Below are 12,917 nucleotides of genomic sequence, written 5' to 3' on the forward strand. Positions count from 1 at the left end.
AAATTGATATTAACTCTGGGTTGTGCAGGTAATAAAGCATACTTCAAATATCACCATTAGTCAAAGCCTACAATGTCACTGTCAATATATTAGATTTAACAACACAAAATACAGACATTGTCAATCTATTTAGACTGGTATTAGACTGATTAACACAGGAACATCGGACATATATTAGAGTTAATAAAACACGAGATCCTGATTAAGTTTGGAGATCAGTTATCAGCGTGTTTACTGAGTTCCAAGTCGTCCTTAGTGGCATGCTGTTTGGTATCCGCTTGAGTTACCTACAGGACATTGGTAGATACATTAGTCTGTAACTTTATCATCATCACCATACTAAACTGATCAAGCTTGGAACTTTTTAGTGATAAAATATCTTCATTTTAAATTCATATTCACATAGTACCATGAAACTTTAGTACTTTTAATAAGCTTTAGTCTAGGTATTGAACCATTACCAAAAACTACGTAAATTTAATCTAGATACAGTGAACTAAACACATGAAGCTACATGAATAAACTTACCCAATGAACTAAACCCAACAAGACATATTAGACCACATCAATGACCTAACCGTTAAACTAGACACAAAAAAATACTTCAATGAAACTGACCTATGAACTACATCAGTGAGACCAATACATTAACAGGTGATGTTAGGTTACCTTCACTAAGCAATAAAGCACTACTTAAGTACCGTTACAGTATAACTATGCAAAACTGACCACTTTGTGATAAAATAAGGCTTTTGCTTCTTTACGAACTGGTGAAGGAAGCTCTAAGAGATATCTTAAATTGATGAACATGCAGCAGCTACATTTATATTCAAGTCTGAAATTTTGATTCTTCTTTAATAATTATGGACTGAAAATGATAAACAAAATATCAAAATAGGTTTTTTGTCTTCTTTATGAATGAGTGAAACAGACCTGCAGTGATATTTTTTCCCCTTTTAATACCTATTGTACTAAATTCGAGACTCAATAGTCTAAAACTTAATTAAAATATATTAATTGTTTCTCAAACTCCTCCTCAGCAGGAAATGATCCGCTCCAACTTAGTACCTCATGTTAATATGTAGAGTCAATGGGCATAAGCATTGTTCAATTTCCCAATTTATTTGTTTTTTTGTATTTCTACAGAAAGTCATTTTGCCATACAATTTTGTTCCTTGTTTTTATCAATACTTTGTTACATCTGAGAGTGAACATTGGTAAAACTAGATATTTCTTTATCCCATTAGGCTGCATTGTTAAAATATACTAATGCATGAAATAAACAGAGAAACATGATTAACACTGACACTTTGGTCCAATCACTCTACATTGTTCAACTGTAATAATTACGGAACTCCTGTAAGAGCAAGCACTTGCAGGAAGGTTATGTTTACAGTTGTCTTTGGTTTTGTAGCAGACATGCATTCCTTATCAAGTTTAGATAATTAAAAAGTGAGACATGCAGTTTGATTCAAACAGCGACAAGTCATGCAGAGCTTCCACAGGTACAAAATGTGTAACATGATTAAAGGGAAGTAATTCTAACAACATTACTGACAAGGCATTGAAATATTGGCTTTTATATGTCGAAATATTTTCACTAACTAATAGTGGTAATCAATTCTTAATCTAAAATGGATGATTAAGATTTTGAATATTTTTTTGCAGTCAAAAAGAAGCAAGTTTTCAAGTTTTCAGAAATAAAAAGGAAAAAAGAAAGTGACACTTACCTCTCCTTCTATAACATCTTTACTCTCAGATAGATTTGTGTCAAGGCTTTGAGATTTGCGTAGTCGAACACTTCTAGAGAGGTGAGTACAAAGGGAGACTATCCTTACAGATTGCTAAAAGAAGAAACAAACAAAATAAATAATATTTGAGAGTGTAAATAATAGTAATAATGATAATAGATTCTATTATAACAAAGAAAATAAACAAACAACATCAATCACACATAAATCAGAGATATTTCAAAATTTGGCATAATTGAAACTCAACAATCTATATTTCTCAGGATTTCTCTGTAAAAAAGTGTCGACAACTTCACATCCCTCACCCCTCCACAATGCAATAGCATATCATTAACTTCACACAACCTTCATCAAATTGTAACACATTGTTACCTTACTCAGACTTTTATGACACATTTCTAACATCGTAACACTTTGTTACCTTCCTCAGACTTTTATGACACATTTCTAACATCGTAACACTTTGTTACCTTCCTCAGACTTTTATGACACATTTCTAACATTGTAACACTTTGTTACCTTCCTCAGACTTTTATGACACATTTCAAACATTGTAACACTTTGTTACCTTCCTCAGACTTTTATGACACATTTCACATTTCTAACATCGTAACACTTTGTTACCTTCCTCAGACTTTTATGACACATTTCAAACATTGTAACACACTTCCTGACTTTTATGACACATTTATGACACTTCCTCAGACTTTTATGACACATTTCTAACATTGTAACACTTTGTTACCTTCCTCAGACTTTTATGACACATTTCTAACATTGTAACACTTTGTTACCTTCCTCAGACTTTTATGACACATTTCTAACATTGTAACACTTTGTTACCTTCCTCAGACTTTTATGACACATTTCTAACATTGTAACACTTTGTTACCTTCCTCAGACTTTTATGACACATTTCTAACATTTTAACACTTTGTTACCTTCCTCAGACTTTTATGACACATTTCTAACATTGTAACACTTTGTTACCTTCCTCAGACTTTTATGTAACACACATTTCTAACATTGTAACACTTTGTTACCTTCCTCAGACTTTTATGACACATTTCTAACATTGTAACACTTTGTTACCTTCCTCAGACTTTTATGACACATTTCTAACATTGTAACACTTTGTTACTTTTCTCAGACTTTTATGACACATTTCAAACATCGTAACACTTTGTTACTTTCCTAAGACTTTTATGACACATTTCTAACATTGTAACACTTTGTTACCTTCCTCAGACTTTTATGACACATTTCTAACATTGTAACACTTTGTTACCTTCCTCAGACTTTTATGACACATTTCAAACATCGTAACACTTTGTTACTTTTCTCAGACTTTTATGACACATTTCTAACATTGTAACACTTTGTTACTTTTCTCAGACTTTTATGACACATTTCAAACATCGTAACACTTTGTTACTTTCCTAAGACTTTTATGACACATTTCTAACATTGTAACACTTTGTTACCTTCCTCAGACTTTTATGACACATTTCTAACATTGTAACACTTTGTTACCTTCCTCAGACTTTTATGACACATTTCTAACATTGTAACACTTTGTTACCTTCCTCAGACTTTTATGACACATTTCTAACTATGTAACACTAGTGACCTTCCTCAGACTTTTATGACACATTTCTAACATTGTAACACTTTGTTACCTTCCTCAGACTTTTATGACACATTTCTAACATTGTAACACTTTGTTACCTTCCTCAGACTTTTATGACACATTTCTAACATTGTAACACTTTGTTACCTTCCTCAGACTTTTATGACACATTTCTAACTATATAACACTTTGTTACCTTCCTCAGACTTTTATGACACATTTCTAACATTGTAACACTTTGTTACCTTCCTCAGACTTTTATGACACATTTCTAACTATGACTTTTAACACATTTAGTGACCTTCCTCAGACTTTTATGACACATTTCTAACATTGTAACACTTTGTTACCTTCCTCAGACTTTTATGACACATTTCTAACATTGTAACACTTTGTTACCTTCCTCAGACTTTTATGACACATTTCTAACATTGTAACACTTTGTTACCTTCCTCAGACTTTTATGACACATTTCTAACATTGTAACACTTTGTTACCTTCCTCAGACTTTTATGACACATTTCAAACATCTTACATTTTGTTACCTTCCTCAGACTTTTATGACACATTTCTAACATTGTAACACTTTGTTACCTTCCTCAGACTTTTATGACATATTTCTAACATTGTAACACTTTGTTACCTTCCTCAGACTTTTATTACACATTTCTAACATTGTAACACTTTGTTACCTTCCTCAGACTTTTATGACACATTTCTAACATTGTAACACTAGTGACCTTCCTCAGACTTTTATGACACATTTCTAACATTGTAACACTTTGTTACCTTCCTCAGACTTTTATGACACATTTCTAACATTGTAACACTTTGTTACCTTCCTGACACATTTCTAACATTGTAACACTTTGTTACCTTCCTCAGACTTTTATGACACATTTCTAACATTGTAACACTTTGTTACCTTCCTCAGACTTTTATGACACATTTCTAACATTGTAACACTAGTGACCTTCCTCAGACTTTTATGACACATTTCTAACATTGTAACACTTTGTTACCTTCCTCAGACTTTTATGACATATTTCTAACATTGTAACACTTTGTTACCTTCCTCAGACTTTTATGACACATTTCTAACATTGTAACACTAGTGACCTTCCTCAGACTTTTATGACACATTTCTAACATTGTAACACTAGTGACCTTCCTCAGACTTTTATGACACATTTCTAACATTGTAACACTTTGTTACCTTACTCAGACTTTTATGACACATTTCTAACATTGTAACACTAGTGACCTTCCTCAGACTTTTATGACATATTTCTAACATTGTAACACTTTGTTACCTTCCTCAGACTTTTATGACACATTTCTAACATTGTAACACTTTGTTACCTTCCTCAGACTTTTATGACACATTTCTAACATTGTAACACTAGTGACCTTCCTCAGACTTTTATGACACATTTCTAACATTGTAACACTTTGTTACCTTACTCAGACTTTTATGACACATTTCTAACATTGTAACACCAGTGACCTTCCTCAGACTTTTATGACATATTTCTAACATTGTAACACTTTGTTACCTTCCTCAGACTTTTATGACACATTTCTAACATTGTAACACTTTGTTACCTTCCTCAGACTTTTATGACACATTTCTAACATTGTAACACTTTGTTACCTTACTCAGACTTTTATGACACATTTCTAACATTGTAACACTTTGTTACCTTCCTCAGACTTTTATGACACATTTCTAACATTGTAACACTTTGTTACCTTCCTCAGACTTTTATGACACATTTCTAACATTGTAACACTTTGTTACCTTCCTCAGACTTTTATGACACATTTCAAACATTGTAAAACTTTTTTTACTTTCCTCAGACTTCTCTAAGATTAATATACATCATTAACTTTATCACAACCTTCTTTACAGTATAACACTCTTCTACATCTCTAAAACACTATTATACATTGTACACTTCACCATGACCTCTATAACATAGTAACATTTTGTTTCCTTCCTCAGACTTCCACACCACAGTATCAATTTGTTATCTTCCTCAGACCTTCACAACATAGCAACAATTTGTTACCTTCCAGCGTTTTCTGGCCATGAGTTTCTTGAATTGCTCAATGTTGATGACAGAAGTTTTTCTGGTGAGTGACTGCTTTTTCTCCTGAGGCTGTGGATAAGAGATTTTTAGTATCAATAACCTAATAGCATGCTGGCCAAACAGTAGGAAACAGGGATATATTAGTCATACAAACAACCTGGCTATAACACAAACATATTGAAAATTTGGTAAATAAACCTAAGACTTGTATGCTATATTCATGATTGTCACTATTTCAGTTCATGAAAAAGAATGAAATTAGAAAAAGAAAAACGAAAAAAAAAAAAAAATTCAAAATAATCCAATCGTGCAAATTTTCTATATAACCATTTGTTATATACATGACAATCAAAATTCATCTCTTGGATTCGTCTTTCATTACTAGTAATGGAATTAGTAAATATTATTATTGTGTTTATATACTCTTTCCATCCATTCTCAATATCTAGATTCATGTCATAACCAGGCTTTACTGAAGTACAAATCACAATGCATTAAGAACAAGGGAGATAATGGTACAATATAACACTGGCATCTCTACAAGGAAGGTCAACAACATAACGAGACCAAATGCCATTTGAGATTCTCAAGACAGAAGGATATACAGTACCTAATCCATAAATAACACCGTTATGATTATACGATTCCCAGGGAAACAGATTTAAAGTAGAAAATCACTTTCTCAGCCCTAGCTTCCAGCATGCATTACACTATCAACACATACACAACATTAATTCAAGGAATTTACATTTATTCCAACACCTCAAGGGTAAACTTGCAGAAAGGGTGTGTCCCTAACACTTCTTTTCAGCTGATGACCAATGAAGTGGTAACAAAGTTTTGCTATTAATGCATTATTACAGCGGAGTCTTCCAGTTCCTGTTCTAATGATTTCTGAATCTCACTAAATAACACATCATTTTAAAGTGTTCAGGTGTTTTTGAAATAATGAAGTTGTCAAGGTGATGGTGTCACTAAATGTAACATGATAGAATTGGTTATCACTGCATGCCCCCATCCCCTATGAAATTCACATTAAAACTCTTCAGTGTATGGTATAGAACATGGTGCCGCACATCTTGATATAACACTGTATTTGATGAGGCTATGAAGCAGCCATAATATTGACTCATATTCATACAATTTCATCTAAAAGTCAAACAGCAGGAAGCCATGGAGACATCTCCATATATACAGCAATGCCATTCTTTTGTCCTTTTTAAGGTAATAGTTATATAGTTTGAAGCTAAGCCATTTTTCAAAGCCATAATTTTTTTTATCATAATAAAAGCCATTAGAAATATTCAAGGAAATTAGTCGATTGTCTTATTAATTTTTGGCGACTGTTCACTGTGCTAATGTAGCATCAGTCTCCAATTGATTCATCATGCTGTTACTATGGTGAACAGAAACATTAACATATTCATTAGTACTAAAAGTAACTTCTGTCATTCTGATTTGCATACTGATTAGCATAACAAAATAAACACTGGCCATTTACTTGAGAATGGGTTCTATCATGCCCTTTAAAGGTTCACCTGAGGAATCAATAACTACATGCCAATATATGGAATACATTTATCCACCCTAAAGCTTGTATATGTATATATAACAATATGTAACATGCTTTGTGATTCATTTTTTACCTGTATCCACGGATGTTGCATGCATGTTGTGACTGTTGCTCGTTTTCTGCAAAGAAATCAATAGATTGTAGAAAGACAAAAACTATGCAAATATATAACTATAAATATTGAAATTCAAAATTTTGGAACATCTTTCCATGAATTTTAGTTAAATAAAACATAACATAACATTTTACGGTATAAGAGTTTTCACAGATAAAGGGAAGGAACTCTAATGTATACCTTGATTCTTTAATGAAAGTTTTCCTAATAAAATCTTTGGCAAGTTCACTGGTCCCGTTGAAGTATTCCTCGTCAAATGCGTAGGTTACAGAGGTTATATTTTCATAGGTTTCCTGTTGCTCATCTCCCAGGAAGGGAGATGCACCACTCAATCTGTAAGCATCAAAATATTTACATCTAAACTGACAAATTAAAATACAAAAAATTTGTAAAATCTTTTGTAACACTTTTGAAAACTTCCAATTAATACAACATATTTTGTATCATTCCAGAACTGAACAGTAAACACAATTACCATTTCATTTCAAGGCCTATTCAGCATGAAAATATTTGTGTAAACATATATGTGACTCTTTTCTCACTTTCAAGGAAATGTAACATATGTAAACATACATGTGACCCTATTCTCACTTTCACAGAAATGTAACGAATGTAAACATGCATATGACCCTATTATCACTTTCACAGAAATGTAACGAATGTAAACATGCATATGACCCTATTATCACTTTCACAGAAATGTAACGAATGTAAACATGCATATGACCCTATTATCACTTTCACAGAAATGTAACGAATGTAAACATGCATATGACCATATTTTCACTTTCACAAAAATGTAACATATGTAAACATTAAGGTGACCCGTTCTCGCTTTCACAGAAATTTAACAAAATGGATATTCTATGAAAATTGATAAATTAATAAAATAACCATCCTTGTTTATCAGCGTATCATATGATGTATTAATATTACAGACGAGATATTTTTGCTAACATGTGTGTTGTCTCCCCTTAGTGTAAGAAAGGTAGGTGATGACTACAACTTACAATATATAGGTTATCACCCCTACACTGTGTGTTGTCTCCCCTTAGTGTAAAAAAGGGAGGTGATGACTACAACTTACAATATATAGGTTATCACCCCTACACTGTGTGTTGTCTCCCCTTAATGTAAAAAACTGAGGCAATTGCTACAACTTACAATATATAAGTTATCACCCCTACACTGTGTGTTGTCTCCCCTTAGTGTAAAAATGGTAGGTGATGCCTACAACTTACAATATATAGGCTATCATCCCTTCAACATGTATTGTCTCCCTTTAGTATAAAACAGGTAGGTGATTACTACAACTTACGATACGTAAGCTATCATCCCTACACTGTGTATTGTCTCCCCTTAGTGTAAAAAATAAGGATGATTGCTACAACTTACAATATATAGGTTATCACCCCTATGCTCCACATATCTGTAGCCAATGAAAGGGGATCGTAGCTAACAACTTCAGGTGCTGAAAAAAAAAACAATGTAAAGAGATTAAAAAAACAAAACAATATTGAGAAATAGGAAATTATTGATCAAATCATATCATAAAATGACACACTAAATTCTATGTATGTGTCTATGGCTTTTACAGCTGAATGATTACTAGAACCTGAGAATATGCTTTAGAGAAACGAAGTGTACCTATAAACTCAGCAGTGCCCATCATAGCTCTTATGTCAGATTTTGGAGTGATCACCTGTGACAGACCAAAGTCAATCAGCTTGATCCGGCAGCTGTTCTTGTTCAGCAGCATAATGTTCTCTGGCTGTTGATATAAAAATAACAGCATATATAGTTCCTACCTACTAGAACATCAACATAGTCTAAACATTTCAGATAATGAGGATCTTCCATTTAAAAACATTCTATATTACTTACTCAGTAACTTTAAATCAAATGTACATTTTTATCTGTGTGAACTTTAAGACTCTGTTTGATTGGAAAAAAATGTTGTCAAGCACTTGTACAATACGAGTATTTATTTACTTATTTATAACATAATGCACTTAACATTCAATCATTTATTAAAAACATAAAGAACTGTGACTTCGTGTTTCTATCATTTTCATATTGTAGAAAACTCTTTGGGAAAATTTTGTTTCTGCTTTCCATTTCTGTTTATCGTGATAATATACCAAAGGGTGTGGAATATCTCCTGATTTAAGATAGTTGATCTGGCAGTCAACATGATAGAAAATGATCCTCCTGGTGGGTACTTTCGTTTACCTAATACATACGGCCTAATTGGTGTAAAGCTGGGGCCTTGTCTGTACAATCCTTTACCCAATTATTCTTGATTTTATATGGTTATAAAGAATAGCGGCCAAGTGCTGGGGAGATAATGACTTAGGAATGGCATTGACAAGGTGTATATGACATATTTATGAGTTTCTCCCATCAGTCAGTTTTTGTATCTTCATGTGATAACTATTATTGCCACAGATCACTTTTCAGATGATGTGTAGTTATCTCCCCTTATATGTGATGCATTATAGAAGGAGTAACTGTAGTTAAGGTTGTTCATCCCTTCAGATTTCATCGGATAAAACTTTATTAAATGTCTTATTTCAATCTTAGATATACTTACACCATCATAAAAACAAAAAAACACTGATGTCAATGCCTTACTATCTCCTTTTTAATAATTAATTTTGTTGTCAACTCTCGTCCCTTTTTAGTGGCAAAACTGCCTTCAAAGCCCATGTATTTTCCTTATTTTTCAACTTCTGTGGAATAATCATCCATTTCTATGAAGACTTTGACATAAATACATTAAAATATACAAATAAAAAGCATACCTCACTATTCTTTTTTTGAAATTACAATCAATTATACTGGTAAAAATGGTGTGAAATGACATTGTAGTTTAAGTCTAGTTCCAAGATTACCAGGTAGCTACACTGTGAAGACCTCGAACCCCTCATCTACTTGTGTTCAGCGCTTTGTTATTTTGTGACTTCATAGCAATACAGACATTTCTACCCACAAGTTCTATTTATTCAGAATTTGACAGAAATATGTTATGAAAAGAATTTTTGTATTTTTCTTTTTTTTTCACACATTATGACTGTTTACGTTCATCATAATCGTTGATAATCCTGATTTTTCTATAAGTGGCACAAAGTCTATAATAAGGTGTTTATACCTACGCTAAGCTTCCATCTTGTTTTTCTTACCATATTTAATATACCAATCTTAAAAATTTTTTCTATGTTTATAAAATTTCCCACTCTTATCCCTAAACTTCATCTTGTGATTCGCAAACACACTCCATAACGCCAGGGTGAAATGTAAACTCCAAAAGCAGATAAAGATAGTGGGTTATATAAAACAAATTGGATTACTGGGCTCTGAAACAGTGATGTCACACAGAAGGGCTGATCTACATCAAAGCAGAGATAGGTTACCAAACTTATCCTGCAATAAGCTTATACACGGTAATAAGTCTGATTACAATAATATAAAATTCAGAATGCTAACAAATACTTTATCTTCGCATTGTAATGAGACTATCTCCATTTTCTGCAGGGGATTGTGTGTTGGTTGACTTGGCTTTTTATAAGGGTGATTCAGTATTACTGAGCTGACTGTATATTCTTTATGATAACTACAACTGCAAAGGTAATTTTTTCAGTAAGTCTTGATGAGCTGTATTTACACTTTGTATAATCGTCGTATGAAAGAGAGACACCAATACAGGAGTGAATATACCATGTCCCCTTGCATCAATCAAATATTTACTGGTGAAAGCAAATGTAAAACTAACAAAATATTTTCCTGTTTTTTGTTTTTTTCTTTCTAGGTCTAGGTGAGCTATTGTTGTATAGAAGTGTCACTATATTGTAAGCTTTGGTCTAGGTGAGCTATTGTTGTATAGAAGTGTCACTATATTGTAAGCTTTGGTCTAGGTGAGCTAGTGTTGTATAGAAGTGTCACTGTATTGTAAGCTTTGGTCTAGGTGAGCTATTGTTGTATAGAAGTGTCACTGTATTGTAAGCTTTGGTATAGGTGAGCTAGTGTTGTATAGAAGTGTCACTGTATTGTAAGCTTTGGTCTAGGTGAGCTATTGTTGTATAGAAGTGTCACTGTATTGTAAGCTTTGGTATAGGTGAGCTATTGTTGTATAGAAGTGTCACTATATTGTAAGCTTTGGTCTAGGTGAGCTATTGTTGTATAGAAGTGTCATTGTATTGTAAGCTTTGGTCTAGGTGAGCTAGTGTTGTATAGAAGTGTCACTGTATTGTAAGCTTTGGTCTAGGTGAGCTATTGTTGTATAGAAGTGTCATTGTATTGTAAGCTTTGGTCTAGGTGAGCTAGTGTTGTATAGAAGTGTCACTGTATTGTAAGCTCTGGTATAGGTGAGCTATTGCTGTATAGAAGTGTCACTGTATTGTAAGCTCTGGTATAGGTGAGCTATTGCTGTATAGAAGTGTCACTGTATTGTAAGCTCTGGTATAGGTGAGCTATTGCTGTATAGAAGTGTCACTGTATTGTAAGCTTTGGTATAGGTGAGCTATTGTTTGAATGAAAGTGTCATTGTATTGTAAGCTTTGGTCTAGGTGAGCTATTGTTGTATAGAAGTGTCATTGTATTGTAAGCTCTGGTATAGGTGAGCTATTGTTGTATAGAAGTGTCACTGTATTGTAAGCTCTGGTATAGGTGAGCTATTGTTGTATAGAAGTGTCACTGTATTGTAAGCTTTGGCATAGGTGAGCTATTGTTGTATAGAAGTGTCATTGTATTGTAAGCTTTGGCATAGGTGAGCTATTGTTGAATAGAAGTGTCACTGTATTGTAAGCTTTGGTCTAGGTGAGCTATTGTTGTATAGAAGTGTCATTGTATTGTAAGCTTTGGTCTAGGTGAGCTAGTGTTGTATAGAAGTGTCACTGTATTGTAAGCTCTGGTATAGGTGAGCTATTGCTGTATAGAAGTGTCACTGTATTGTAAGCTCTGGTATAGGTGAGCTATTGCTGTATAGAAGTGTCACTGTATTGTAAGCTCTGGTATATGTGAGCTATTGCTGTATAGAAGTGTCACTGTATTGTAAGCTTTGGTATAGGTGAGCTATTGTTTGAATGAAAGTGTCATTGTATTGTAAGCTTTGGTCTAGGTGAGCTATTGTTGTATAGAAGTGTCATTGTATTGTAAGCTCTGGTATAGGTGAGCTATTGTTGTATAGAAGTGTCACTGTATTGTAAGCTCTGGTATAGGTGAGCTATTGTTGTATAGAAGTGTCACTGTATTGTAAGCTTTGGCATAGGTGAGCTATTGTTGTATAGAAGTGTCATTGTATTGTAAGCTTTGGCATAGGTGAGCTATTGTTGAATAGAAGTGTCACTGTATTGTAAGCTCTGGTATAGGTGAGCTATTGTTTGAATGGAAGTGTCACTGTATTGTAAGCTTTGGTATAGGTGAGCTATTGTTGTATAGAAGTGTCACTGTATTGTAAGCTTTGGTATAGGTGAGCTATTGCTGTATAGAAGTGTCACTGTATTGTAAGCTTTGGTATAGGTGAGCTAGTGTTGTATAGAAGTGTCACTGTATTGTAAGCTTTGGTATAGGTGAGCTATTGTTTGAATGGAAGTGTCACTGTATTGTAAGCTTTGGTATAGGTGAGCTATTGTTTGAATGGAAGTGTCACTGTATTGTAAGCTTTGGTATAGGTGAGCTATTGTTGTATAGAAGTGTCACTGTATTGTAAGCTTTGGTATAGGTGAGCTATTGCTGTATAGAAGTGTCATTGTATTGT

General features: G+C 33.3%; 1 protein-coding gene across 2 annotated transcripts in view; it reads right to left on the bottom strand.

The window, feature by feature from the left end:
• LOC132562050 (death-associated protein kinase 1-like) overlaps window positions 1–12,917 on the bottom strand; it is a 121,135-nt gene that overhangs the window by 55,941 nt on the left and 52,277 nt on the right. Inside the window, exons 4-9 of one of the 2 annotated variants that reach the window (XM_060226773.1) lie at window positions 8,810–8,933; window positions 8,558–8,633; window positions 7,343–7,495; window positions 7,121–7,166; window positions 5,454–5,543; window positions 1,731–1,844 (exon numbers count right to left, since the gene is read on the bottom strand). In XM_060226773.1, coding sequence (XP_060082756.1) covers window positions 1,731–1,844; window positions 5,454–5,543; window positions 7,121–7,166; window positions 7,343–7,495; window positions 8,558–8,633; window positions 8,810–8,933 — 603 coding nt within the window. The remainder of the gene's footprint in view (window positions 1–1,730; window positions 1,845–5,453; window positions 5,544–7,120; window positions 7,167–7,342; window positions 7,496–8,557; window positions 8,634–8,809; window positions 8,934–12,917) is intronic. The other variant, XM_060226774.1, reaches the window with a different exon arrangement.

The sequence above is a fragment of the Ylistrum balloti genome, unplaced genomic scaffold, assembly GCF_031769215.1.
Source record: "Ylistrum balloti isolate Yb309-2 unplaced genomic scaffold, AGI_CSIRO_Ybal_v1 Utg371338, whole genome shotgun sequence".
Taxonomy (NCBI): domain Eukaryota; kingdom Metazoa; phylum Mollusca; class Bivalvia; order Pectinida; family Pectinidae; genus Ylistrum; species Ylistrum balloti.